At 47.3% G+C, this 25,873-nt stretch overlaps 1 protein-coding gene across 4 annotated transcripts in view; it reads right to left on the bottom strand.

Moving 5' to 3' along the window:
- Window positions 1-8,272: 8,272 nt before the first annotated feature.
- rps6kal (ribosomal protein S6 kinase a, like) overlaps window positions 8,273-25,873 on the bottom strand; it is a 107,622-nt gene continuing 90,021 nt past the window's right edge. For 3 of the 4 annotated variants that reach the window (XM_042317018.1, XM_042317017.1, XM_042317019.1), the window contains 5 exons: window positions 16,468-16,626; window positions 15,688-15,849; window positions 9,356-9,550; window positions 8,927-9,067; window positions 8,274-8,493 (listed from right to left, as the gene is read on the bottom strand). In XM_042317018.1, coding sequence (XP_042172952.1) covers window positions 8,368-8,493; window positions 8,927-9,067; window positions 9,356-9,550; window positions 15,688-15,849; window positions 16,468-16,626 — 783 coding nt within the window. In that variant the 3' untranslated portion in view covers window positions 8,274-8,367. Of the gene's footprint in view, window positions 8,494-8,926; window positions 9,068-9,355; window positions 9,551-15,687; window positions 15,850-16,467; window positions 16,627-25,873 lie in introns of all 4 variants that reach the window. The other variant, XM_042317020.1, reaches the window with a different exon arrangement.

The raw sequence follows: 25,873 nt of genomic DNA, 5'->3' as shown, positions 1-25,873 counted from the left end.
AAGATCTAGTGGTGATATTTTATTTATTTATTTATTTTACCTTTATTTAACCAGGCAAGTCAGTTAAGAACAAATTCTTATTTTCAATGACGGCCTAGGAACAGTGGGTTAACTGCCTGTTTTGTACCTTGACCTTGTCAGCTCGGGAGTTTGAACTTGCAACCTTCCGGTTACTAGTCCAACCACTAGGCTACCCTGCCGCCCCATGGTAGAGCGAGTGGTGGTGATGTTGGAGCTAGTGGTGATAGAGCTGGTAGTGGTGGTGGTAGAGCTAGCGGTTGTGGTAGTGGTGGTAGAGCTAGCGGTTGTGGTAGTGGTGGTAGAACGAGTAGAGCTAGTGGTGGTGGTAGAGCCAGTGGTGGTGGTGGAGCTAGTAGTGGTGGTGGATCTAGTAGAGCTAGTGGCAGAGCTGGGGTTGGCGGTAGACTTTGTTGTGGCGGTAGAGCTAGTTTTGGTGGCCGGAGAGCTAGTGATGGTAGAGCTAGTGGTGGTATAGCTAGTGGTGGTGGTAGAGCTAGTGGTGGTTGAGCTAGTGGTGGTGGTAGAGCGAGTGGTGTTGGTGGTAGAGGTGGTGGCAGTAGAGCAATATGTAGTAGAGCTGCTGGTGGTGTTTGTGGTAGAGCTAGTAGTGGTGGTAGAGCTAGTGGTGGTGGTGGTAGTGTGGGGACAGTAGAGCTATATGTAGTAGAGCTGCTGGTGTTGTTGGTGGTGGCGGTAGAACTAGTAGTGATAGAGCTGGTCGAGCTAGTTGTGGCTGAAGAGCTAGTGGTGGAAGTAGAGATAGCGGTGGTGACAGTAACACAGTAACACACCTCAGTAAAATGAACCTACAGCAGATGCTAGTGATGATGGTGGTAGAGCTAGTGGTAGTAGAGCTATTAATGGTAGTAGAGCTAGTTATCGTAGTAGAGCTAGTTATGCTAGTAGAGCTAGTTATGTTAGTAGAGCTAGTTGTGGTAGAGCTAGTGGTGATGGTAGAGCTAGCGGTGATGGTAGATCTTGTGGTGGTGGAGCTAGTGGTGGATGTAGTACAGCTAGTGGTGGTGGTAGAGCTAGTAGTGAGGGTGTTGGAGCTAGTGGTGGTAGAGCTATCGGTGATGGTAGATCTAGTGGTGGTGGAGCTAGTGGTGGATGGAGTAGAGCTAGTAGAGCGAGTGGTAGAGCTAGTAGTGAGGGTTTTGGAGCTAGTGGTGGTAGGGCTAGTGGTGAATCTAGAAGACCTAGTGGTGAATGTAGTAGAGATAGTGGTGATGGTGGTAGAGTTAGTGGTGTTAGTAGAGCTAGTGGTGGTGGTAGATATGGTAGATCTAGTGGTTGTAGAGCTAGTGGTGGTAGAGCTAGTGGTGGCGGTAGAGCTAGTGGTGGTGGCGGTAGAGCTAGTGGTGGAAGAGCTAGTGGTGGTAGAGCTAGCAGTGGTGGTAGAGCACATAGATATTTTGGCAGTAGAGCTAGTAGTGATGGAGGAAGAGCTAGTGGTGGTAACAGCAACACACCTCAGTAAAATGAATCTACAGTAGATGTCACCAGACAGGGACATTGTGGTGGTGGTAGATCTAGTGCTGGTGGAGCTAGTGGTGGATGTAGTACAGCTAGTGGTGGTGGTAGAGCTGATAGTGAGGGTGTTGGAGCTAGTGGTGGTGGAGCTAGTTGTGAATCTAGAAGAGCTAGTGGTGGTGGTAGATCTAGTGGTGGTGGTAGAGCTAGCAGTGGTGGTGGAGCTAGTGGTGGATGTAGTACAGCTAGTGGTGGTCGTAGAGCTAGTAGTGAGGGTGTTGGAGCTAGTGGTGAATCTAGAAGAGCCTAGTGGTGGTGGTAGATCTAGTCGTTGTGGTAGAGCTAGTGACGGTAGAGCTAGTGGTGGTGGTAGAGCTAGTGGTGGTGGTAGAGCTAGTGGTGGTGGTAGAGCTTGTAGAGCTAGTGGCGGTGGTAGAGCTAGTGGTGAATCTAGAAGAGCTAGTGGTGAATGGAGTTGAGCTAGTGGTGGTGGTAGAGCTAGTAGTGAGTGCGTTGGAGCTAGTGGTGGTAGAGTTAGTGGTGTTGGTAGTGCTAGTGGTGGTGATACATCTGCTGGAATTAGTAGGTTGTAGAGCTAGTGGTGGTGGTGTTGGTAGATCTAGTAGAGCTAGTGGTGGTGGTGGTGGTAGAGCTCATGGTGAATCTAGAAGAGCTAGTGGTGGATGGAGTAGAGCTAGTGGTGGTGGTAGAGCTAGTAGTGAGTGTGTTGGAGCTAGTGGTGGTAGAGTTAGTGGTGTTGGTAGTGCTAGTGATGGTGATACATCTGCTGGAACTAGTAGATTGTAGAGCTAGTGGTGTTGGTGGGAGAGATAGTAGTGGAGGTAGAGCTAGTTGTGGTGGTTCTAGAGCTAGTGGTGGTGGCAAGAGAGCTAGTCGTGGTGGTAGAGCTAGTGGTGGTGGCAAGAGAGCTAGTAGTGGTGGTAGTAGTAGAGCTAGTGGTTGAGTTAGTGGTGGTAGTGGTGGTAGATATGGTCAAACGAGTGGTGGTGGTGGTGGATCTAGTGGTGGTGGTGGTGGAGCTAGTGGTGGTGATAGTGGAGTTAGTAGTGGTGATGGTGGAGCTATTGGTGGTGATGGTGGAGCTAGTAGTAGATCTAGCAGATAGTGGTGGTGGAAGAGTTTGTGGTGGTGGTAGAGCTAGTGGTGATGGTGTTAATATAGTGGTGGTAGTGCTGGTAGAGCTAATGGTGATGGTATTGAGCTAGTGGTGGTAGAGCTAGTTGTGGTGGTGGAGCTAGTGGTGGATCTAGTAGAGCTGGGGTTGGCGGTGGTGGCAGGAGAGCTTGTAGTGGCGTTAGAGCTAGTGGTGGTGGTGTTAGAGCTAGTGGTGGTGGTGGGAGAGCTATTAGTGGGGGTTTGAGCTGGTGGTGGTGGCGGGAGAGCTATTAGTGGGGGTTTGAGCTGGTGGTGGTGGCGGTAGAGCTAGTGTAGTTAGTGGTGGTAGCAGAGCTAGTGGTGGTGTTAGAGAAAGTGGTGGCAGTAGAGCTATTGGTGGTAGAGCTAGTGGTGGTGGCGGTTGATCTGGTGGTGGTGGTGTTGGAGCAAGTGGTGGTGGAAGAGCTAGTGGTGGTGGCTGTAGAGCTAGTGGTGGTGGCAGTAAAGCTAGTGGTGGTAGAGCTAGTGGTGGTAGAGCTAGATGTAGTAGGTTAGTAGGTTGTAGAGCTAGTGGTGGTAGCAGAGCTGGTGGTAATGGTGGGAGAGCTAATGGTGGAGGTGGTAGAGCTAGTGGTGGTGGTAGAGCACATAGAACTTGTGGCAGTAGAGTTAGTAGTGGTGGAGGAAGAGCTAGTGGTGGTGACAGCAACTCAGTAAAATAAACTAAGATGCCATCAGTGGTGGTAGTAAAGCTAGTGGTGGTAGATCCAGTAGAGCTAGTGGTGGTGGTGGTAGAGCTAGTAGAGCTAGTGGTGGTGATAGAGCTAGTGGTGGTGGTAGAGCTAGTGGTGGTGGTGGTAGTAGACCTAGTGGCGGTGGTAGTAGACCTAGTGGCGGTAGGGCTAGTGGTGGTGGTAGGGCTAGTGGTGGTGGTAGAGCTAGTAGAGCTAGTGGTGGTAGTAAAGCTATTGGTGGTAGATCCAGTAGAGCTAGTGGTGGTGGTAGAGCTAATGGTGGTGGTAGTAGAGCTAGTGGTGGTAGTAAAGCTAGTGGTGGTAGTAAAGCTAGTGGTGGTAGTAAAGCTATTGGTGGTAGTAAAGCTATTGGTGGTAGTAAAGCTATTGGTGGTAGTAAAGCTATTGGTGGTAGTAAAGCTATTGGTGGTAGTAAAGCTATTGGTGGTCGTAAAGCTATTGGTGGTCGTAAAGCTATTGGTGGTCGTAAAGCTATTGGTGGTAGATCCAGTAGAGCTAGTGGTGGTGGTAGTAGTAGAGCTAGTGATGGTCGGGCTAGTGGTGGGGGTCGAGCTAGTAGAGCTAGTGGTGGAAAATCTAGTCGTGGTGGTAGAGTTAATGGTGTTCATAGCAACACACCTCAGTAATATGAACCTAGAGCAGATGTCACCAGACATGGCGGAAGAGCTAGAGTTGGTGCAGGTAGAGCTAGTGGTGGCAGAGATAGTGGTGGTAGAGCTAGTGGTGGTGGGAGAGCTAGTAGTGGTGGTGGGAGAGCTGGTGGTGGTGGTGGGAGAGCTGGTGGTGGTGGCGGTAGAGCTAGTGGTGGTGGCAGTAGAGCTAGTGGTGGTAGAGCTAGTGGTGGTAGAGCCAGTGGTGGTGGAGGTAGAGCTAGTGGTGGAGGTGGTGGTAGAGCTAGTGGTGGAGGTGGTAGAGCTAGTGGTGGTGGAGGTAGAGCTAGTTGTGGTGGAGGTAGAGCTAGTTGTGGTAGAGCCAGTGGTGGTGGTAGAGCTGGTAGAGCAAGTGGTGGTGGTAAAGCTGGTACAGCAAGTGGTGGTGGTTTCTACCTTCTTAACAACACTATCAACAAGGCAGGTCCCACAGGCCCTAGTTTCTACCTTCTTAACAGCACTATCAACAATGCAGGTCCTACAGGCCCTAGTTTCAACCTTCTTAACAGCACTATCAACAAGGCAGGTCCTAGTTTCTACCTTCTTAACAACACTGTCAACAAGGCAGGTCCTACAGGCCCTAGTTTCTACCTTCTTAACAGCACTATCAAAACAGGAATGTCAGTGTTCTGCCATGGCCAGCGAACAGCCCGGATTTCAATCCCGTTGAGCAAGTCTGGGACCTGTTGGATCTGAGGGTGAGGGCTAGGGCCATTCCCCCCAGAAATGTCTGGGAACTTGCAGGTGCCTTGGTGGAAGAGTGGGGTAACATTTCACAGCAAAGAACTGGCAAATTTGGTGCAGTCCACGAGGAGATGCACTGCAGTTCTTAATGCAGCTGGTGGCCACACCAGATACTGACTGTCACTTTTGATTTTGACCTCCCCCGTTGTTCAGGGACACATTATCCAATTTCTGTTAGTCACATGTCTGTGGAAGTTTATGTCTCAGTTGTTGAATCTGGTTAATATTTACACACTTTAAGTTTGCTGAAAATAAACACAGTTGACAGTGAGAGGACAGTTCTTATTTTGCTGAGTATATATATTGTACTTACTCCACAATACTAACCTAAATGACAGATTGAAAAAGGAAGCCTGTACAGAATACAAATATTCCAAAACATGCATCCTGTTTGCAATAAGGCACTAAAGTAAAACTGCTAAAATGTGTCAAAGAAAATATACTTAATGTCCTGAATTCAAAGCGTTATGTTTCTGGCAAATCCAACAACACCGAGTACGACACTTATATTTTCAAGCATGGTGGTGGCTGAATCATGTTATGGGTATGCTTGCCTTTGGCAGGGAGTTTTATTTGTAAAAATAAATGGAATAGGGCACAGCACAGGTAAAATATTTTTAGGAATACATGGTTCAGTCTGCTTTCCAACAAACACTGGGAGATGAATTTAGATTTCAGCAGGACAATAACCTAAAACACAAGGAGTTGCTTAATAAAACGACATTGAATGTTCCTATGGGGCCTACAGTTTTGACAAATTGATTTGAAAATGACTGTCTAGTAATGATCAACAACCAACTTGACAGAGCTTGAAGAATTTAAAAAAGAATCATGTGCAAATATCAGAAAGACTCACTGTTGTAATCACTGCCAAAGGTGATTCTAATATGTATTGACTCAGGGTGTGAATACTTATGTAAAATAGCTATTTATCTATTTCATTTTTAATAAATACGCAAACAATTCTCAAAACATGTTTTCACTGTAAATATGGGGGATTTTGTGTAGATGGGTGAGAAAAATATATTTAATCCATTTTGAATTCAGGCTGTAACAACAAAATGTGGATTAGGTCAAGGGCTATGAATACTTTATGAAGGCACTGTAGCTCCTTTAACACACACAGTACAGACACACAGTAAGGTTAAACACATCAACAGAGGACCCATGGCAATAATGATCTTTAATGGCAATATATACAGAACTTGAAAGAAAAATATAATTTTATAAATGAAATAAATACAATATGGTACAATTTCCACAATGTCTTAAAGAGTCATGGAAATGATCTCCACAATGTCTTAAAGAGTCATGGAAATGAACTCCACAATGTCTTAAAGAGTCATAGAAATGAACTCCACAATGTCTTAAAGAGTCATAGAAATGAACTCCACAATGTCTTAAAGAGTCATGGAAATGATCTGTTTTGTAATTCAGCTTCTCTGTAAGTCTTTTCCCACAGACAGACACTCTCCTTCCCACGTCTCACCCCCCCCCACAGAAATAACCCAACAGTACCACCATCATCTCCTCCTCATTGACCAGTTGTTGTTTTTATGCACAGGATGCTTGTTTGCTTTTCTACCTTCACGGTCACAGTCACAGTCAGGGATCAGACAGAGTCTACCTTCACGATCACAGTCAGGGATCAGACAGTCTACCTTCATGGTCACAATCACAGTCAGGGATCAGACAGAGTCTACCTTCACAATCACAGTCAGGGATCAGACAGAGTCTACCTTCACGATCACAGTCAGGGATCAGACAGAGTCTACCTTCACGATCACAGTCAGGGATCAGACAGAGTCTACCTTCACGATCACAGTCAGGGATCAGACAGAGTCTACCTTCACGATCACAGTCAGGGATCAGACAGAGTCTACCTTCACGATCACAGTCAGGGATCAGACAGAGTCTACCTTCACGATCACAGTCAGGGATCAGACAGAGTCTACCTTCACGGTCACAATCAGGGATCAGACAGAGTCTACCTTCACGATCACAGTCAGGGATCAGACAGACAAATCGGTTGAGACAAAGAGGAAGTGTGTGTGTCAGAACAGAGAGTTGGCAGGCTTTTCTGATGCTGGAGTACTGTATGTAGTCAGCCTACAGAGGAGAGGGAGACAGAGAGAGAGAGGAGAGAGAGAGAATATGGGAGGGATATAGGGAGACGGAGAGAGAGAGAGGGAGACGGAGAGAGAGAGAGGGAGACGGAGAGAGAGAGAGGGAGACGGAGAGAGGGAGACGGAGAGAGGGAGACGGAGAGAGAGAGGGAGACGGAGAGAGAGGGAGACGGAGAGAGAGAGGGAGACGGAGAGAGAGACGGAGAGAGAGAGGGAGACGGAGAGAGAGAGGGAGACTGGGAGAGAGAATACGGGAGGGATAGAGAGACGGAGAGAGAGAGGGAGACAGAGAGAGAGGAGAGAGAGAATACGGGAGGGAGAGAGAGAGAGACGGAGAGAGAGGGAGAGAGACGGAGAGAGAGATAGAGCAGTGGAGAACATAATGAAGGGAAGAAAAGAGATGAGAGAAGAGCGGGGGTGCACAGTTTAGTTAAGTAGATTAGGATCGACCTATCACAGTGAACTACAGTATCAGCTGGTGTTTGTCTTCCTCTAAGAGAGACAAAGAGAGAAAGAGAGAGAGCATGTGACAGAGGGGAGAAATTAAACCATCAGAGTGGGACTCTCAGCTGGAACACATGTGTTGGTGTCTCTCAGGGATGGAGGTTGTCTGAGCTGGGGCCGGGGGAGATGGGTTGGGGCAGGCTGGGGCCGAGGGGAGACGGGTTGGGGCAGGCTGGGGCCGAGGGGAGACGGGTTGGGGCAGGCTGGGGCCGAGGGGAGACGGGTTGGGGCAGGCTGGGGCCGAGGGGAGACGGGTTGGGGCATGCTGGGGCCGAGGGGAGACGGGTTGGGGCATGCGGGCCGAGGGGAGACGGGTTGGGGCAGGCTGGGGCCGAGGGGAGACGGGTTGGGGCAGGCTGGGCCGAGGGGAGACGGGTTGGGGCAGGCTGGGCCGAGGGGAGACGGGTTGGGGCGGGCCGAGGGGAGACGGGTTGGGGCGGGCCGAGGGAGACGGGCTGGGGCCGAGGGGAGACGGGTTGGGGCCGAGGGAGACGGGTTGGGGCCGAGGGGAGACGGTTGGGGCCGAGGGGAGACGGCGGGGCCGAGGGGAGACGGGTTGGGGCCGAGGGGAGACGGGTCGGGGCCGAGGGGAGACGGTTCGGGGCCGAGGGGAGACGGGTCGGGGCCGAGGGGAGACGGGTCGGGGCCGAGGGGAGACGGGTCGGGGCCGAGGGGAGACGGGTCGGGGCCGAGGGGAGACGGGTCGGGGCCGAGGGAGGCTGGGGCAGTGGGAGGCTGGGGCAGAGGGAGGCTGGGGCAGAGGGAGGCTGGGGCAGAGGGAGGCTGGGGCAGAGGGAGGCTGGGGCAGAGGAGGCTGGGGCAGAGGGAGGCTGGGGCAGAGGGAGGCTGGGGCAGTGGGAGGCTGGGGCAGTGGGAGGCTGGGGCAGTGGGAGGCTGGGGCAGTGGGAGGCTGGGGCAGTGGGAGGCTGGGGCAGTGGGAGGCTGGGGCAGTGGGAGGCTGGGACCGAGGTGTGTGTGTTACATGTCAATAGAGGTGAGTTTCTTCATGTTGCGTCTCTGTGCCAGGCTAGAAGCAGCTACTGGCTCCAGAACTGGCTGACACGTCTTATGACCCAGAGCAGAGTAGGTAGCTGCCATCGCTCCCTACACAGGAAACACACAAACACAGGATCATTTAGTTGATAGCAGTTCTCTCTGCTGTCACCTCTCCAAAACACACACACACACACACACACACACACACACACACACACACACACACACACACACACACAGGGTGCATTGGTAAACTGCCTCTGGGCCCCTCCGCTTAAAGACTAGGGTTGACAGTCAAGCACCATAGCTAACTGGCTAAAGGGGTTGACAGTCAAGCACCATAGCTAACTGGCTAAAGGGGTTGACAGTCAAGCACCATAGCTAACTGGCTAAAGGGGTTGACCATCAGGCACCATGGTGTGTGTGTTACCTTAACGAGGTGAGGTGCGTCGTGGTGTGTGTGTTACCTTAACGAGGTGAGGTGCGTCGTGGTGTGTGTGTTTCCTTAACGAGGTGAGGTGCGTCGTGGCGTGTGTGTTACCTTAACGAGGTGTGGTGCATCGTGGCGTGCGAGCTGGAAGTGTGGTAACGTGTCTCGTTGCGTGATCCAGGCGTGTTTCAGGACCTGTTCAGCTGAATAACGCTGGTGAGGATCAACATGAAGCATCTTAGAGAGGAGGTCCTAGAGACACGAACAAACACAAACCCAACAACAGACTGGTCAACAAGCAGTATGCTAGATAACAGGTCCTAGAGACACACAACAACAGACTGGTCAACAAGCAGCACGCTAGATAACAGGTCCTAGAGACACACAACAACAGACTGGTCAACAAGCAGCATGCTAGATAACAGGTCCTAGAGACACACAACAACAGACTGGTCAACAAGCAGCATGCTAGATAACAGGTCCTAGAGACACACAACAACAGACTGGTCAACAAGCAGCATGATAGATAACAGTGTGTACCTTGGAGCTGTCAGACACCATGTCCCAGTTCCCACCGCTCAGAGAGAACTTCCCTGACCCCATCCTCAACAGGATCTCTTCAGGTGTGTCCTTGGGGCCGTTAGCGAAGGGCGTGTATCCTGCTAACATGGTGTATAACAACACTCCAAGACTCCAGATATCACAGGCAGCATCATAACCCTGACGCATCAACACCTACACACAGAAATACATACACAGAGAGCGTCAAATCCAGAGAAACACAAACAGCAAAAGACAACACACACAAACTCAGTACAGGTAAGGGGCTAGAGAACACTCAGATTGCTTAACTTCACCCTAAACCATCTAACTTCACCTTCCTAATGCCAACCCTAACTTAACCCATCCTAACCCTAATCCATCTAACTTCACCTTCCTAACCCTAAACCATCTAACTTCACAATCCTAACTTCACCTAACTAACCCTAAACCATCTAACTTCACCTTCCTAATGCCAACCCTAACTTCACCTTCCTAACCCTAAACCATCTAACTTCACCTTCCTAACCCTAAACCATCTAACTTCACCTTCCTAATGCCAACCCTAACTTCACCTTCCTAACCCTAAACCATCTAACTTCACCTTCCTAATGCCAACCCTAACTTCACCCATCCTAACCCTAAACCATCTAACATCACCCTTCCTAACCCTAAACCATCTAACTTCACCTTCCTAATGTCAACCCTAACCCTAAACCATCTAACTTCACCTTCCTAACCCATCTAACTTCACCTTCCTAATGCCAACCCTAACTTCACCCATCCTAACCCTAAACCATCTAACTTCACCTTCCTAACCATTAACCATCTAACTTCACCTAACTAACCCTAAACCATCTAACTTCACATTCCTAATGCCAACCCTAACTTCACCTTCCTAACCTTAAACCATCTAACTTCACATTCCTAATGCCAACCCTAACTTCACCCATCCTAACCCTAAACCATCTAACTTCACCTTCCTAACCATAAACCATCTAACTTCACCTAACTAACCCTAAACCATCTAACTTCACCTTCCTAACCCTAAACCATCTAACTTCACCTTCCTAACCCTAAACCATCTAACTTCACATTCCTAATGCCAACTCTAACCCTAAACCATCTAACTTCACCTTCCTAACCCATCTAACTTCACCTTCCTAATGCCAACCCTAACTTCACCCATCCTAACCCTTAACCATCTAACTTCACCTTCCTAACCATTAACCATCTAACTTCACCTTCCTAATGTCAACCCTAACTTTACCCTTCCTAATGTCAACCCTAACTTTACCCTTCCTAATGTCAACCCTAACTTTACCCTTCCTAATGTCAACCCTAACTTTACCCTTCCTAATGTCAACCCTAACTTTACCCTTCCTAATGTCAACCCTAACTTTACCCTTCCTAATGTCAACCCTAACTTTACCCTTCCTAACCCACCCACGTTACTCTTCCTAATGTCAAACCTAACTTTACTCTTCCTAATGTCAACCCTAACTTTACCCTTCCTAATGTCAACCCTAACTTTACCCTTCCTAACCCACCCACGTTACTCTTCCTAATGTCAACCCTAACTTGACCATTCCTAACCCACTGTAGACTTCCTAACACAAACTTTAGCCTTTCGTAACCCTCCAACTTCACCCATCTAACTTAACCAATCATAACCATCTAACTTAACCCTGTCTAGCCCAAACACTCTAACTTTACCCTTCCTAACTTTTTAGTGACAAGGGGCACTATTCGGAAACTCGGATAAATGTCCAAAGTAAACTTACTCAGGCTCAGAAGCTAGGATATGCATATACAGTGAGGCAAAAAAGTATTTAGTCAGCCACCAATTGCGCAACTTCTCCCACTTAAAAAGATGAGAGGCCTGTAATTTTCATCATAGGTACACTTCAACTATGACAGACAAAATGAGGAGAAAAAAAAAATAGAGAAAATCACATTGTAGGATTTTTAATTAATTAATTTGCAAATTATGGTGGAAAATAAGTATTTGGTCAATAACAAAGTTTCTCAATACTTTGTTATATACCCTTTGTTGGCAATGACAGAGGTCAACCGTTTTCTGTAAGTCTTCACAAAGTTTTCACACACAGTTGCTGGTATGTTGGCCCATTCCTCCATGCAGATCTCCTCTAGAGCAGTGATGTTTTGGGGCTGTTGCTGGGCAACACGGACTTTCAACTCCCTCCAAAGATTTTCTATGGGGTTGAGATCTGGAGACTGGCTAGGCCACTCCAGAACCTTGAAATGCTTCTTACGAAGCCACTACTTCGTTGCCAGGGCGGTGTGTTGGGATCATTGTCATGCTGAAAGACCCAGCCACGTTTCATCTTCAATGCCCTTGCTGATGGAAGGAGGTTTTCACTCAAAATCTCACGATACATGGCCCCATTCATTCTTTCCTTTACACGGATCAGTCGTCCTGGTCCCTTTGCAGAAAAACAGCCCCAAAGCATGATGTTTCCACCCCCATGCTTCATAGTAGGTATGATGTTCTTTGGATGCAAATCAGCAGTCTTTGTCCTCCAAACACGATGAGTTGAGTTTTTACCAAAAAGTTATATTTTGGTTTCATCTGAACATATGACATTCTCCCAACCTTCTTCTGGATCATCCATGCTCTCTAGCAAACTTCAGACGGGCCTGGACATGTACTGGCTTAAGCAGGGGGACACGTCTGGCACTGCAGGATTTGAGTCCCTGGCGGCGTAGTGTGTTACTGATGGTAGGCTTTGTTACTTTGGTCCCAGCTCTCTGCAGGTCATTCACTAAGTCCCTTCACTAAGATCTTGCGTGGAGCCCCAGATCGAGGCAGATTATCAGTGGTCTTGTATGTCTTCCATTTCCTAATAATTGCTCCCACAGTTGATTTCTTCAAACCAAGCTGCTTACCTATTGCAGATTCAGTCTTCCCAGCCTGGTGCAGGTCTACAATTTTGTTTCTGGTGTCCTTTGACAGCTCTATGGTCTTGGCCATAGTGGAGTTTGGAGTGTGACTGTTTGAGGTTGTGGACAGGTGTCTTTTATACTGATAACAAGTTCGAACAGGTGCCATTAATACAGGTAACGAGTGGAGGACAGAGGAGCCTCTTAACCAGTTGGATTTAGGGGGCGCTATTTTAATTTTTGGATGAAAAACGTTCCCATTTTAAACAAGATATTTTTTCACGAAAAGATGCTCGACTATGCATATAATTGACAGCTTTGGAAAGAAGACACTCTGACGTTTCCAAAACTGCAAAGATATTGTATGTGAGTGCCACAGAACTGATGTTACAGGCGAAACCCAGATACAAATCCAACCAGGAAGTGCCACATTTTTTGAAACCGCCTCATGCCAATGACTCCTTATATGGCTGTGAATGAGCTACGAATGAGCTTACGTTTTCCCCAAGGTGTCTACAGCATTGTGACGTCTTTTTAGGCATTTCCCTTGAAGAATGGCTGTAAGGGACCATATATGGCATGTGGTCACATGGTGTCTCCCGCAGAAAACCTTGTGTAAAATACTGAGGTAGCCATTTTTCCAATTGCTTCTTATGAGAAACCAACTGCCTCGACGGATATATTATCGAATATATTTGTTAAAAACACCTTGAGGATGGATCCTAAACAACGTTTGCCGTGTTTCTGTCGATATTATGGAGCAAATTTTGAAAAAAGTTTGGCATTATAGTTGTAGCATTTTAGGGTCGATTTCTCAGCCAAGCATGATGAACAAACGGGAGCTATTTCCCCTACAAAAATAATGTTTTTGGAAAAAAGGAACATTTGCTATCTAACTGGGAGTCTCCTGAGTGAAAGCATCTGAAGTTCTTCAAAGGTAAATGATTTAATTTGGTTGCTTTTCTTATTTTCGTGAAAATGTTGCCTGCTGCCAGCAGAGCCTAGCATAGCATTATGCCATGAAAAACTTACACAAATGCTTGTCTAGCGTTGGCTGTAACGCATATTTTGAAAATCTGAGATGACAGTGTTGTTAACAAAAGGCTAAGCTTCTGTTTGAATATATTTATTTCATTTCATTTGCGATTTTCATGAATAGGAAAAGTTTATAGGGGTATTTATGTCCGCTGCGTTATGCTAATGCGTTTGAGGCTATGATTACGCTCCCAGATACGGGTTTGCTCGTCGCAAAAGGTTAAAGAAGAAGTTACAGGTCTGTGAGAGCCAGAAATCTTGCGTGTTTGTAGGTCACCAAATACTTATTTTCCACCATAATTTGCAAATGAATTTATTTAAAATCCTACAATGTGATTTTCTGGATTTTTTTCCTAATTTTGTCTGTCATAGTTGAAGTGTACCTATGATGAAAATTACAGGCCTCTCTCATCTTTTTAAGTGGAAGAACTTGCACAATTGGTGGCTTACTAAATACTTTTTTGCCCCACTGTACTTGGTAGAATTGGATAGAAAACACTCTGACGTTTCTAAAACTGTTAAAAAAATGTCTTGAGTATAACAGAACTGATATAGCAGGTGAAAACCAGAGGAAAATCCATCCAGGAAGTGGGATTTTTTTAATGTGAGTGGTTTTCCATTGAATGCCTATTGACTATGTAATTGGTTAGGGCCCAGATTGCAGTTCCTATGGCTTCCACTAGATGTCAACAGTCTTTAGACATGGTTTCAGGCTTGTTTTCTGAAAAAACGACAAAGAAAAATACCTTTTGGTTAGGGGACTGGGGAAGCATGCAGTACTGGTTTGCGCTTGAGACTGTGCACGCCCTTCGTTCTTTTTCCTTTCTATTGAATACGCTATTGTCTGGTTGACATATTATTGATTATTTAGACCTTTAAGTCTTTACTGAAGACTCATCTCTTCAGTGGGTCATATGACCATGCTGGTCATTTATGAACATTTGAACATCTTGGCCATGTTCTGTTATAATCTCCACCCGGCACAGCCAGAAGAGGACTGGCCACCCCACATAGACTGATTCCTCTCTAGGTTTCTTCCTAGGTTTTGGCCTTTCTAGGGAGTTTTTCCTAGCCACCGTGCTTCTACACCTGCATTGCTTGCTGTTTGGGGTTTTAGGCTGGGTTTCTGTACAGCACTTTGAGATATCAGCAGATGTACGAAGGGCTATATAAATACATTTGATTTGGACTCTAACACCCTAACTTTCCAACTACACCCTTCCTAAACACCAACGTTACCCTTCCAAACCCTCCAACGTTACCCTTCCAAACCCTCCAACGTTACCCTTCCAAACCCTCCAACGTTACCCTTCCAAACCCTCCAACGTTACCCTTCCAAACCCTCCAACGTTACCCTTCCAAACCCTCCAACGTTACCCTTCCAAACCCTCCAACGTTACCCTTCCAAACCCTCCAACGTTACCCTTCCAAACCCTCCAACGTTACCCTTCCAAACCCTCCAACGTTACCCTTCCAAGCCCTCCAACGTTACCCTTCCAAACCCTCCACCTTTACCCTCCCAAACCCTAACTTTACCCATCTAACATGACCCTTCCCAACCCTCAAACGTGACTCTTCTCAACCCTCAAACGTGACCCCTCCCAACCCTCAAACGTCACCCTTCCCAACCCTCCAATGTCACCCTTCCCAACCCTCCAATGTCACCCTTCCCAACCCTCAAACGTGACCCTTTCCAACCCTCAAACGTGACCCATCCCAACGTCACCCTTCCCAACCCTCCAACTTCACCCTTCCCAACTTCACCCTTCCCAACCCTCCAACTTCACCCTTCCCAACCCTTCAACGTCACCCTTCCCAACCCTCCAACTTCACCCTTCCCAACTTCACCCTTCCCAACCCTCCAACTTCACCCTTCCCAACCCTTCAACGTCACCCTTCCCAACCCTCCAACGTCACCCTTCCCAACCCTCCAATGTCACCCTTCCCAACCCTCCAATGTCACCCTTCCCAACCCTCCAATGTCACCCTTCCCAACCCTAACTTCACCCGTCTCAACCCTAACTTCACCCTTCCCAACCCTAACTTCACCCTTCCCAACCCTAACTTCACCCTTCCCAACCCTAACTTCACCCTTCCCAACCCTAACTTCACCCTTCCCAACCCTAACTTCACCCTTCCCAACCCTAACTTCACCCTTCCTAACCCTAACTTCACCCTTCCTAACCCTAACTTCACCCTTCCTAACCCTAACTTCACCAATCTAACTTAACCCTTTAACCCTAACCCTCTATCTTGACCCTTCCTAACCCACCAACTTTATCCGTCCTAACCCTACAACGTTATCCTTCCTAACCCTACAGCTTTATCCTTCCTAAACCTCTAACCTTCCTAACCCACTGCTTTCTCTCTCTCTTCCTCCTCCTCTCTCTCACCTCTGGAGCAACAAAGTTAGCTGTGTAACATGGTGTTAGTAGCAGTCCGTTTCCTCCTCTCAGCTGCTTGGAGAAACCAAAATCACAGATCCTGATAGAATCAGGATTCCCACTGTCGTCCATATAGAGGATGTTACTGGGCTTTAAGTCCCTATGGACAACCTAGAGGAAAGAGGGAGAGGAAAGAGATGAAGGAGGAAGAGGAAGGAGAGAGGGGGGAAGAGGAGAGAGAGGGAAGAGGAGAGAGAGCGAGAGGGAAGAGGAGAAAGAGCGAGGAGAGAGCGGGAGGATGGAGGGGAGAGAGAGGGAAGAGGAGGGAAGAGAAGAGAGGAAGAGGAGCGAGAGAGAGAGAGAGAGAGAGACGGAAGAGGAGTGAGCCAGAGAGGGAAGAGGAGTCGAGCATGAAGAGGAGCAAGTGAGAGCGAGGAGAAGCGAGGGAAGAGGAGCGAGTGAGAGCAAGAGGGAAGAGGAGCGAGCGAGAGGGAAGAGAAGTGAGAGAGAGAGAGAGAGAGGGGGAAGAGGAGCGAGACGGGAAGGAGAGAGAGGGAGGCGAGAGAGAGAGAAGAAACAGGAAAGTGGATGATAGAGGGAGGAGGGGTGGGAGGGAGGAGGAAGGATAGGAGGTAGAGAGGAAGAGAGGACAAAAGGGAGGAGTGAGAGAGATATGTTAGATAAAAGTTTGAAAAAAACCCACCCACACCCAAGGTGGGTCAGTCTTTCGCCAGTCTACAGTGTGTTACACGTGTGTAGATGTTTCTTCATACTGTGTCTCAGTCTTACCCCTTGACAGTGCAGGTAGTGGACAGTCTTGGTAATAGTGTAGAGAACAGAGCTTGCTTCTCTCTCTGAGAAGAACTTCTGTCTGAGGATCTTATCCAGTAACTCTCCTCCCTTCATCAGTTCTGTTACCACATACACATACCTGCCCTCATCATACACCTAACACACACACACACACACACACACACACACACACACACACACGCATGTTAATACACTGAGCTGTCAGTACAAACAGAATACATACAGACAGAGACCCAGCTTAGAGGTACGGTAACAGCTTAGGGGTACGGTCAAGAATGCAGAGTTCCTCTCAGCCTATGCTGCTCTTCAGTCCCTAGACCTTTTGGCCCTGACGGAGATATGATCACCCCAGAGAACACTACTACTCCAGCTGCTCTCTCTTCATCTGACTATGTTTCTCTCATAGTCTGAGATCATCTGGTCATCACAGTGGTGGCACAGGGCTACTCAATTCTCCTAAGTGGAGATGTTCTCTTTTCTCACCTGTCCATCTCATTTGAATTCCATGATGTCACTGTCTGCTGTCCACTCAAGCTTAACATTGTTGTCATCTATCGCCCACCAGGTGCCCTTGGAGAGTCCCTCAATGAGCTTGACACCTTGATAAATTCATTTCCTGATGATGGCTCATCGCTCTTCGTACGTGGTGACTTCAACCTCCCGACATCTGCCTTTGATTTATTTATTTCCCCTCCTTACCTCTCTTGACTTCACCCTTTCCCATTCCCGTCCAACTCACAAGGGAGCAATACACTTGACCTCATCTTTACTAGAGGCTGTACCCCCTCCAGGTCTCTGTTCTCCTACTAATCTCACTGTGACACCCCTCCAGGTCTCTGTTCTCCTACTAATCTCACTGTGACACCCCTCCAGGTCTCTGTTCTCCTACTAATCTCACTGTGACACCCCTCCAGGTCTCTGTTCTCCTACTAATCTCACTATAACCCCCTCCAGGTCTCTGTTCTCCTACTAATCTCACTGTAACCCTCTCCAGGTCTCTGTTCTCCTACTAATATCACTGTGACCCTCCTCCAGGTCTCTGTTCTCCTACTAATCTCACTGTAACCCCTCCAGGTCTCTGTTCTCCTACTAATCTCACTGTAACCCCCTCCAGGTCTCTGTTCTCCTACTAATCTCACTGTGACCCCCTCCAGGTCTCTGTTCTCCTACTAATCTCACTGCAACCCCTCTAGGTCTCTGTTCTCCTACTAATCTCACTGTGACACCCCTCCAGGTCTCTGTTCTCCTACTAATCTCACTGTAACCCCCCTCCAGGTCTCTGTTCTCCTACTAATCTCACTGTAACCCCCCTCCAGGTCTCTGTTCTCCTACTAATCTCACTGTGACCTCCCCCCTCCAGGTCTCTGTTCTCCTACTAATCTCACTGCAACCCTCCTCCAGGTCTGCAACCCCCCTATTGAATCCACTGGTCTCACTTACAAAGAACTACCCGACAACCTGCCCCCTCTCTCTCCAGATAACATCTTGCGACTAGTGAGGTCTGTCTGCCTGACAACCTGCCCCCTCTCTCTCCAGATAACATCTTGCGACTAGTGAGGTCTGTCTGCCTGACAACCTGCCCCATCTCTCTCCAGATATCTCTGCCTGGCCGGTTCCCCTCTTTCCACTGGGATTCTCTGCCTCTTATCCTATTACAGGGGCTGAGTCACTGGCTTACTAGGGCTCTTTCATACCATCCCTAGGAGGGGTGCGTCACTTGAGTGGGTTGAGTCACTGATGTGATTTTCCTGTCTGGGTTGGTGCCCCCCCCTTGGGTTGTGCCGTGGCGGAGATCTTTGTGGGCTATACTCGGCCTTGTCTCAGGATGGTAAATTGGTGGTTGAAGATATCCCTCTATTGGTGTGGGGGCTGTGCTTTGGCAAAGTGGGTGGGGTTATATCCTTCCTGTTTGGCACTGTCTGGGGGTGTCATTGGATGGGGCCAAAGTGTCTCCTGACTCCTGTCTCAGCCTCCAGTATTTATGCTGCAGTAGTTTATGTGTCGGGGGGCTAGGGTCAGTTTGTTATATCTGGAGTACTTCTCCTGTCCTATCCGGTGTCCTGTGTGAATTTAAGTATGCTCTCTCTAATTCTCTTTCTTTCTCTCTCTCTCGGAGGACCTGAGCCCTAGGACCATGCCTCAGGACTACCTGACATGATGACTCCTTGCTGTCCCCAGTCCACCTGGCTGTGCTGCTGCTCCAGTTTCAACTGTTCATTTATGAACATTTGAACATCTTGGCCACGTTCTGTTATAATCTCCACCTGGCACAGCCAGAAGAGGACTGGCCACCCCACATAGCCTGGTTCCTCTCTAGGTTACCTAGAGGTAAGGTAACTTGTTACCTTTCTCTCTGTCCTTGGTGATAGCTACTTGTTACCAGTCTCCCTGACATTGGTGATAGCTACTTGTTACCAGTCTCTCTGACATTGGTGATAGCAACTTGTTACCAGTCTCTCTGACATTGGTGATAGCTACTTGTTACCAGTCTCTCAGTCCTTGGTGATAGCTACTTGTGACCTTTCTCTCTGTCCTTGGTGATAGCTACTTGTGACCTTTCTCTCTGTCCTTGGTGGTAGCTACTTGTTACCACGCTCTCTGTCCTTGGTTATAGCTACTTGTTACCCTTCTCTCTGTCCTTGGTGATAGCTACTTGTTACCAGTCTCTCTGTCCTTGGTGATAGCTACTTGTGACCTTTCTCTCTGTCCTTGGTGATAGCTACTTGTGACCTTTCTCTCTGTCCTTGGTGGTAGCTACTTGTTACCACGCTCTCTGTCCTTGGTTATAGCTACTTGTTACCCTTCTCTCTGTCCTTGGTGATAGCTACTTGTTACCAGTCTCTCTGTCCTTGGTGATAGCTACTTGTGACCTTTCTCTCTGTCCTTGGTGATAGATACTTGTTACCCTTCTCTCTGTCCTTGGTGATAGATACTTGTTACCTTTCTCTCTGTCCTTGGTGATAGCTACTTGTTACCAGTCTCTCTGTCCTTGGAGATAGCTACTTGTTACCAGTCTGTCTGTCCTTGGTGATAGCTACCTGTTACCAGTCTCTCTGTCCTTGGTGATAGCTAATAGTTACCAGTCTCTCTGTCCTTGGTGATAGCTACTTGTGACCTTTCTCTCTGTCCTTGGTGATAGCTACTTGTTACCTTTCTCTCTGTCCTTGGTGATAGCTACCTGTTACCAGTCTCTCTGTCCTTGGTGATAGCTAATAGTTACCAGTCTCTCTGTCCTTGGTGATAGCTACTTGTTACTCTTCTCTCTGTCCTTGGTGATAGCTACTTGTTACCAGTCTCTCTGTCCTTGGTGATAGCTACTTGTGACCTTTCTCTCTGTCCTTGGTGATAGCTACTTGTTACCACGCTCTCTGTCCTTGGTTATAGCTACTTGTTACCCTTCTCTCTGTCCTTGGTGATAGCTACTTGTTACCAGTCTCTCTGTCCTTGGTGATAGCTACTTGTGACCTTTCTCTCTGTCCTTGGTGATAGCTACTTGTTACCACGCTCTCTGTCCTTGGTTATAGCTACTTGTTACCAGTCTCTCTGTCCTTGGTGATAGCTACTTGTTACCAGTCTCTCTGACCTTGGTGATAGCTACTTGTTACCTTTCTCTCTGTCCTTGGTGATAGCTACCTGTTACCAGTCTCTCTGTCCTTGGTGATAGCTAATAGTTACCAGTCTCTCTGTCCTTGGTGATAGCTACTTGTGACCTTTCTCTCTGTCCTTGGTGATAGCTACTTGTTACCACGCTCTCTGTCCTTGGTTATAGCTACTTGTTACCCTTCTCTCTGTCCTTGGTGATAGCTACTTGTTACCCTTCTCTCTGTCCTTGGTGATAGCTACTTGTTACCAGTCTCTCTGTCCTTGGTGATAGCTACTTGTGACCTTTCTCTCTGTCCTTGGTGATAGCTACTTGTTACCCTTCTCTCTGTCCTTGGTGATAGCTACTTGTTACCACTCTCTCTGACCTTGGTGATAGCTACTTGTTACCAGTCTCTCTGACCTTGGTGATAGCCACTTGTTACCAGTCTCTCTGTCCTTGGTGATAGCCACTTGTTACCAGTCTCTCTGTCCCTGGTGATAGCTACTTGTTACCAGTCTCTCTGTCCTTGGTGATAGGTACTTGTTACCAGTCTCTCTGTCCTTGGTGATAGCTACTTGTTACCTTTCTCTCTGTCCTTGGTGATAGCTACTTGTTACCAGTCTCTCTGACCTTGGTGATAGCTACTTGTTACCTTTCTCTCTGTCCTTGGTGATAGCTAATTGTTACCAGTCTCTCTGTCCTTGGTGATAAGCTACTTGTTACCTATCTCTCTGTCCTTGGTGATAGCTACTTGTTACCACTCTCTCTGACCTTGGTGATAGCTACTTGTTACCAGTCTCTCTGACCTTGGTGATAACCACTTGTTACCAGTCTCTCTGTCCTTGGTGATAGCTACGTGTTACCAGTCTCTCTGTCCTTGGTGATAGCTACGTGTTACCCTTCTCTCTGTCCTTGGTGATAGATACTTGTTACCAGTCTCTCTGTCCTTGGTGATTGCTACTTGTTACCTTTCTCTCTGTCCTTGGTGATAGCTACTTGTTACCAGTCTCTCTGTCCTTGGTGATAGCTACTTGTTACCAGTCTCTCTGTCCTTGGTGATTGCTACTTGTTACCTTTCTCTCTGTCCTTGGTGATAGCTACTTGTTACCAGTCTCTCTGTCCTTGGTGATAGCTACTTGTTACCAGTCTCTCTGTCCTTGGTGATAGCTAATAGTTACCAGTCTCTCTGTCCTTGGTGATAGCTACCTGTTACCAGTCTCTCTGTCCTTGGTGATAGCTAATAGTTACCAGTCTCTCTGTCCTTGGTGATAGCCACTTGTTACCAGTCTCTCTGTCCTTGGGGATAGCTACTTGGTACCAGTCTCTCTGTCCTTGGTGATAGCTACTTGTTACCTTTCTCTCTGTCCTTGGTGATTGCTACTTATCAGTCTCTCTGACCCTGGTGATAGCTACTTGTTACCAGTCTCTCTGTCCTTGGTGATAGCTACTTGTTACCAGTCTCTCTTTGTCCTTGGTGATAGGTACTTGTTACCCTTCTCTCTGTCCTTGGTGATAGATACTTGTTACCAGTCTCTCTGTCCTTGGTGATTGCTACTTGTTACCTTTCTGTCCTTGGTGATAGCTACTTGTTACCAGTCTCTCTGTCCTTGGTGATTGCTACTTGTTACCTTTCTCTCTGTCCTTGGTGATAGCTAATTGTTACCAGTCTCTCTGACCTTGGTGATAGCTGCTTGTTACCAGTCTCTCTGACCTTGGTGACAGCTACTTGTTACAACTCTCTCTGACCTTGGTGATAGCTACTTGTTACCGGTCTCGCTGTCCTTGGTGATAGCTACGTGTTACCTTTCGCTCTGTCCTTGGTGATAGCTACTTGTTACCAGTCTCTCTGTCCTTGGTGATAGCTACTTGTTACCAGTCTCTCTGTCCTTGGTGATAGCTACTTGTTACCTTTCTCTCTGTCCTTGGTGATAGCTACTTGTTACCAGTCTCTCTGTCCTTGGTGATAGGTACTTGTTACCCTTCTCTCTGTCCTTGGTGATAGCTACTTGTTACCAGTCTCTCTGTCCTTGGTGATAGCTACTTGTTACCTTTCTCTCTGTCCTTGGTGATAGCTACTTGTTACCAGTCTCTCTGTCCTTGGTGATAGGTACTTGTTACCCTTCTCTCTGTCCTTGGTGATAGCTACTTGTTACCAGTCTCTCTGTCCTTGGTGATAGCTACTTGTGACCTTTCTCTCTGTCCTTGGTGATAGCTACTTGTTACCACGCTCTCTGATCTTGGTTATAGCTACTTGTTACCCTTCTCTCTGTCCTTGGTGATAGCTACTTGTTACCAGTCTCTCTGTCCTTGGTGATAGCTACTTGTGACCTTTCTCTCTGTCCTTGGTGATAGCTACTTGTTACCACGCTCTCTGTCCTTGGTGATAGCTACTTGTTACCAGTCTCTCTGACCTTGGTGATAGCTACGTGTTACCAGTCTCTCTGTCCTTGGTGATAGATACTTGTTACCAGTCTCTCTGTCCTTGGTGATAGGTACTTGTTACCAGTCTCTCTGACCTTGGTGATAGCTAATTGTTACCTTTCTCTCTGTCCTTGGTGATAGCTAATTGTTACCAGTCTCTCTGTCCTTGGTGATAAGCTACTTGTTACCTTTCTCTCTGTCCTTGGTGATAGCTACTTGTTACCACTCTCTCTGACCTTGGTGATAGCTACTTGTTACCAGTCTCTCTGACCTTGGTGATAGCCACTTGTTACCAGTCTCTCTGTCCTTGGTGATAGCTACTTGTGACCTTTCTCTCTGTCCTTGGTGATAGCTACTTGTTACCACGCTCTCTGTCCTTGGTTATAGCTACTTGTTACCCTTCTCTCTGTCCTTGGTGATAGCTACTTGTTACCAGTCTCTCTGTCCTTGGTGATAGCTACTTGTGACCTTTCTCTCTGTCCTTGGTGATAGCTACTTGTTACCACGCTCTCTGTCCTTGGTGATAGCTACTTGTTACCAGTCTCTCTGACCTTGGTGATAGCTATGTGTTACCAGTCTCTCTGTCCTTGGTGATAGATACTTGTTACCAGTCTCTCTGTCCTTGGTGATAGGTACTTGTTACCAGTCTCTCTGTCCTTGGTGATAGCTACTTGTTACCTTTCTCTCTGTCCTTGGTGATAGCTACTTGTTACCAGTCTCTCTGACCTTGGTGATAGCTACTTGTTACCAGTCTCTCTGTCCTTGGTGATAGCTAATTGTTACCTTTCTCTCTGTCCTTGGTGATAGATACTTGTTACCAGTCTCTCTGTCCTTGGTGATAGATACTTGTTACCTTTCTCTCTGTCCTTGGTGATAGCTACTTGTTACCTGTCTCTCTGTCCTTGGTGATAGGTACTTGTTACCCTTCTCTCTGTCCTTGGTGATAGCTACTTGTTACCAGTCTCTCTGTCCTTGGTGATAGCTACTTGTGACCTTTCTCTCTGTCCTTGGTGATAGCTACTTGTTACCACGCTCTCTGTCCTTGGTTATAGCTACTTGTTACCCTTCTCTCTGTCCTTGGTGATAGCTACTTGTTACCAGTCTCTCTGTCCTTGGTGATAGCTACTTGTGACCTTTCTCTCTGTCCTTGGTGATAGCTACTTGTTACCACGCTCTCTGTCCTTGGTGATAGCTACTTGTTACCAGTCTCTCTGACCTTGGTGATAGCTACGTGTTACCAGTCTCTCTGTCCTTGGTGATAGATACTTGTTACCAGTCTCTCTGTCCTTGGTGATAGCTACTTGTTACCAGTCTCTCTGACCTTGGTGATAGCTACTTGTTACCTTTCTCTCTGTCCTTGGTGATAGCTACCTGTTACCAGTCTCTCTGTCCTTGGTGATAGCTAATAGTTACCAGTCTCTCTGTCCTTGGTGATAGCTACTTGTTACCTTTCTCTCTGTCCTTGGTGATAGCTACTTGTTACCTTTCTCTCTGTCCTTGGTGATAGCTAATTGTTACCAGTCTCTCTGTCCTTGGTGATAGCTACTTGTTACCACTCTCTCTGACCTTGGTGATAGCTACTTGTTACCAGTCTCTCTGACCTTGGTGATAGCTACGTGTTACCAGTCTCTCTGTCCTTGGTGATAGCTACGTGTTACCCTTCTCTCTGTCCTTGGTGATAGATACTTGTTACCAGTCTCTCTGTCCTTGGTGATTGCTACTTGTTACCTTTCTCTCTGTCCTTGGTGATAGCTACTTGTTACCAGTCTCTCTGTCCTTGGTGATAGCTACTTGTTACCAGTCTCTCTGTCCTTGGTGATAGCTAATAGTTACCAGTCTCTCTGTCCTTGGTGATAGCTACTTGTTACCAGTCTCTCTGTCCTTGGTGATAGCTACTTGTTACCAGTCTCTCTGTCCTTGGTGATAGCTAATAGTTACCAGTCTCTCTGTCCTTGGTGATAGATACTTGTTACCTTTCTCTCTGTCCTTGGTGATAGCTACTTGTTACCTTTCTCTCTGTCCTTGGTGATAGCTACTTGTTACCTTTCTCTCTGTCCTTGGTGATAGGTACTTGTTACCCTTCTCTCTGTCCTTGGTGATAGCTACTTGTTACCAGTCTCTCTGTCCTTGGTGATAGCTACTTGTGACCTTTCTCTCTGTCCTTGGTGATAGGTACTTGTTACCAGTCTCTCTGTCCTTGGTGATAGCTACTTGTTACCTTTCTCTCTGTCCTTGGTGATAGCTACTTGTTACCAGTCTCTCTGACCTTGGTGATAGCTACTTGTTACCTTTCTCTCTGTCCTTGGTGATAGCTAATTGTTACCAGTCTCTCTGTCCTTGGTGATAAGCTACTTGTTACCTATCTCTCTGTCCTTGGTGATAGCTACTTGTTACCACTCTCTCTGACCTTGGTGATAGCTACTTGTTACCAGTCTCTCTGACCTTGGTGATAACCACTTGTTACCAGTCTCTCTGTCCTTGGTGATAGCTACGTGTTACACTTCTCTCTGTCCTTGGTGATAGATACTTGTTACCAGTCTCTCTGTCCTTGGTGATTGCTACTTGTTACCTTTCTCTCTGTCCTTGGTGATAGCTACTTGTTACCAGTCTCTCTGTCCTTGGTGATAGCTACTTGTTACCAGTCTCTCTGACCTTGGTGATAGCCACTTGTTACCAGTCTCTCTGTTCTTGGTGATAGCTACGTGTTACACTTCTCTCTGTCCTTGGTGATAGATACTTGTTACCAGTCTCTCTGTCCTTGGTGATTGCTACTTGTTACCTTTCTCTCTGTCCTTGGTGATAGATACTTGTTACCAGTCTCTCTGTCCTTGGTGATAGATACTTGTTACCTTTCTCTCTGTCCTTGGTGATAGCTACTTGTTACCAGTCTCTCTGTCCTTGGTGATAGCTACTTGTGACCTTTCTCTCTGTCCTTGGTGATAGCTACTTGTTACCACGCTCTCTGTCCTTGGTGATAGCTACTTGTTACCAGTCTCTCTGACCTTGGTGATAGCTACGTGTTACCAGTCTCTCTGTCCTTGGTGATAGATACTTGTTACCAGTCTCTCTGTCCTTGGTGATAGGTACTTGTTACCAGTCTCTCTGTCCTTGGTGATAGCTACTTGTTACCTTTCTCTCTGTCCTTGGTGATAGCTACTTGTTACCAGTCTCTCTGACCTTGGTGATAGCTACTTGTTACCTTTCTCTCTGTCCTTGGTGATAGCTAATTGTTACCAGTCTCTCTGTCCTTGGTGATAAGCTACTTGTTACCAGTCTCTCTGTCCTTGGTGATAAGCTACTTGTTACCTTTCTCTCTGTCCTTGGTGATAGCCACTTGTTACCAGTCTCTCTGTCCTTGGTGATAGCTACTTGGTACCA

The sequence above is a fragment of the Oncorhynchus tshawytscha genome, unplaced genomic scaffold (assembly GCF_018296145.1).
Source record: "Oncorhynchus tshawytscha isolate Ot180627B unplaced genomic scaffold, Otsh_v2.0 Un_contig_3241_pilon_pilon, whole genome shotgun sequence".
NCBI classification, from domain to species: Eukaryota; Metazoa; Chordata; class Actinopteri; order Salmoniformes; family Salmonidae; genus Oncorhynchus; species Oncorhynchus tshawytscha.
This window is presented reverse-complemented; position numbering and strand designations above follow the sequence as displayed.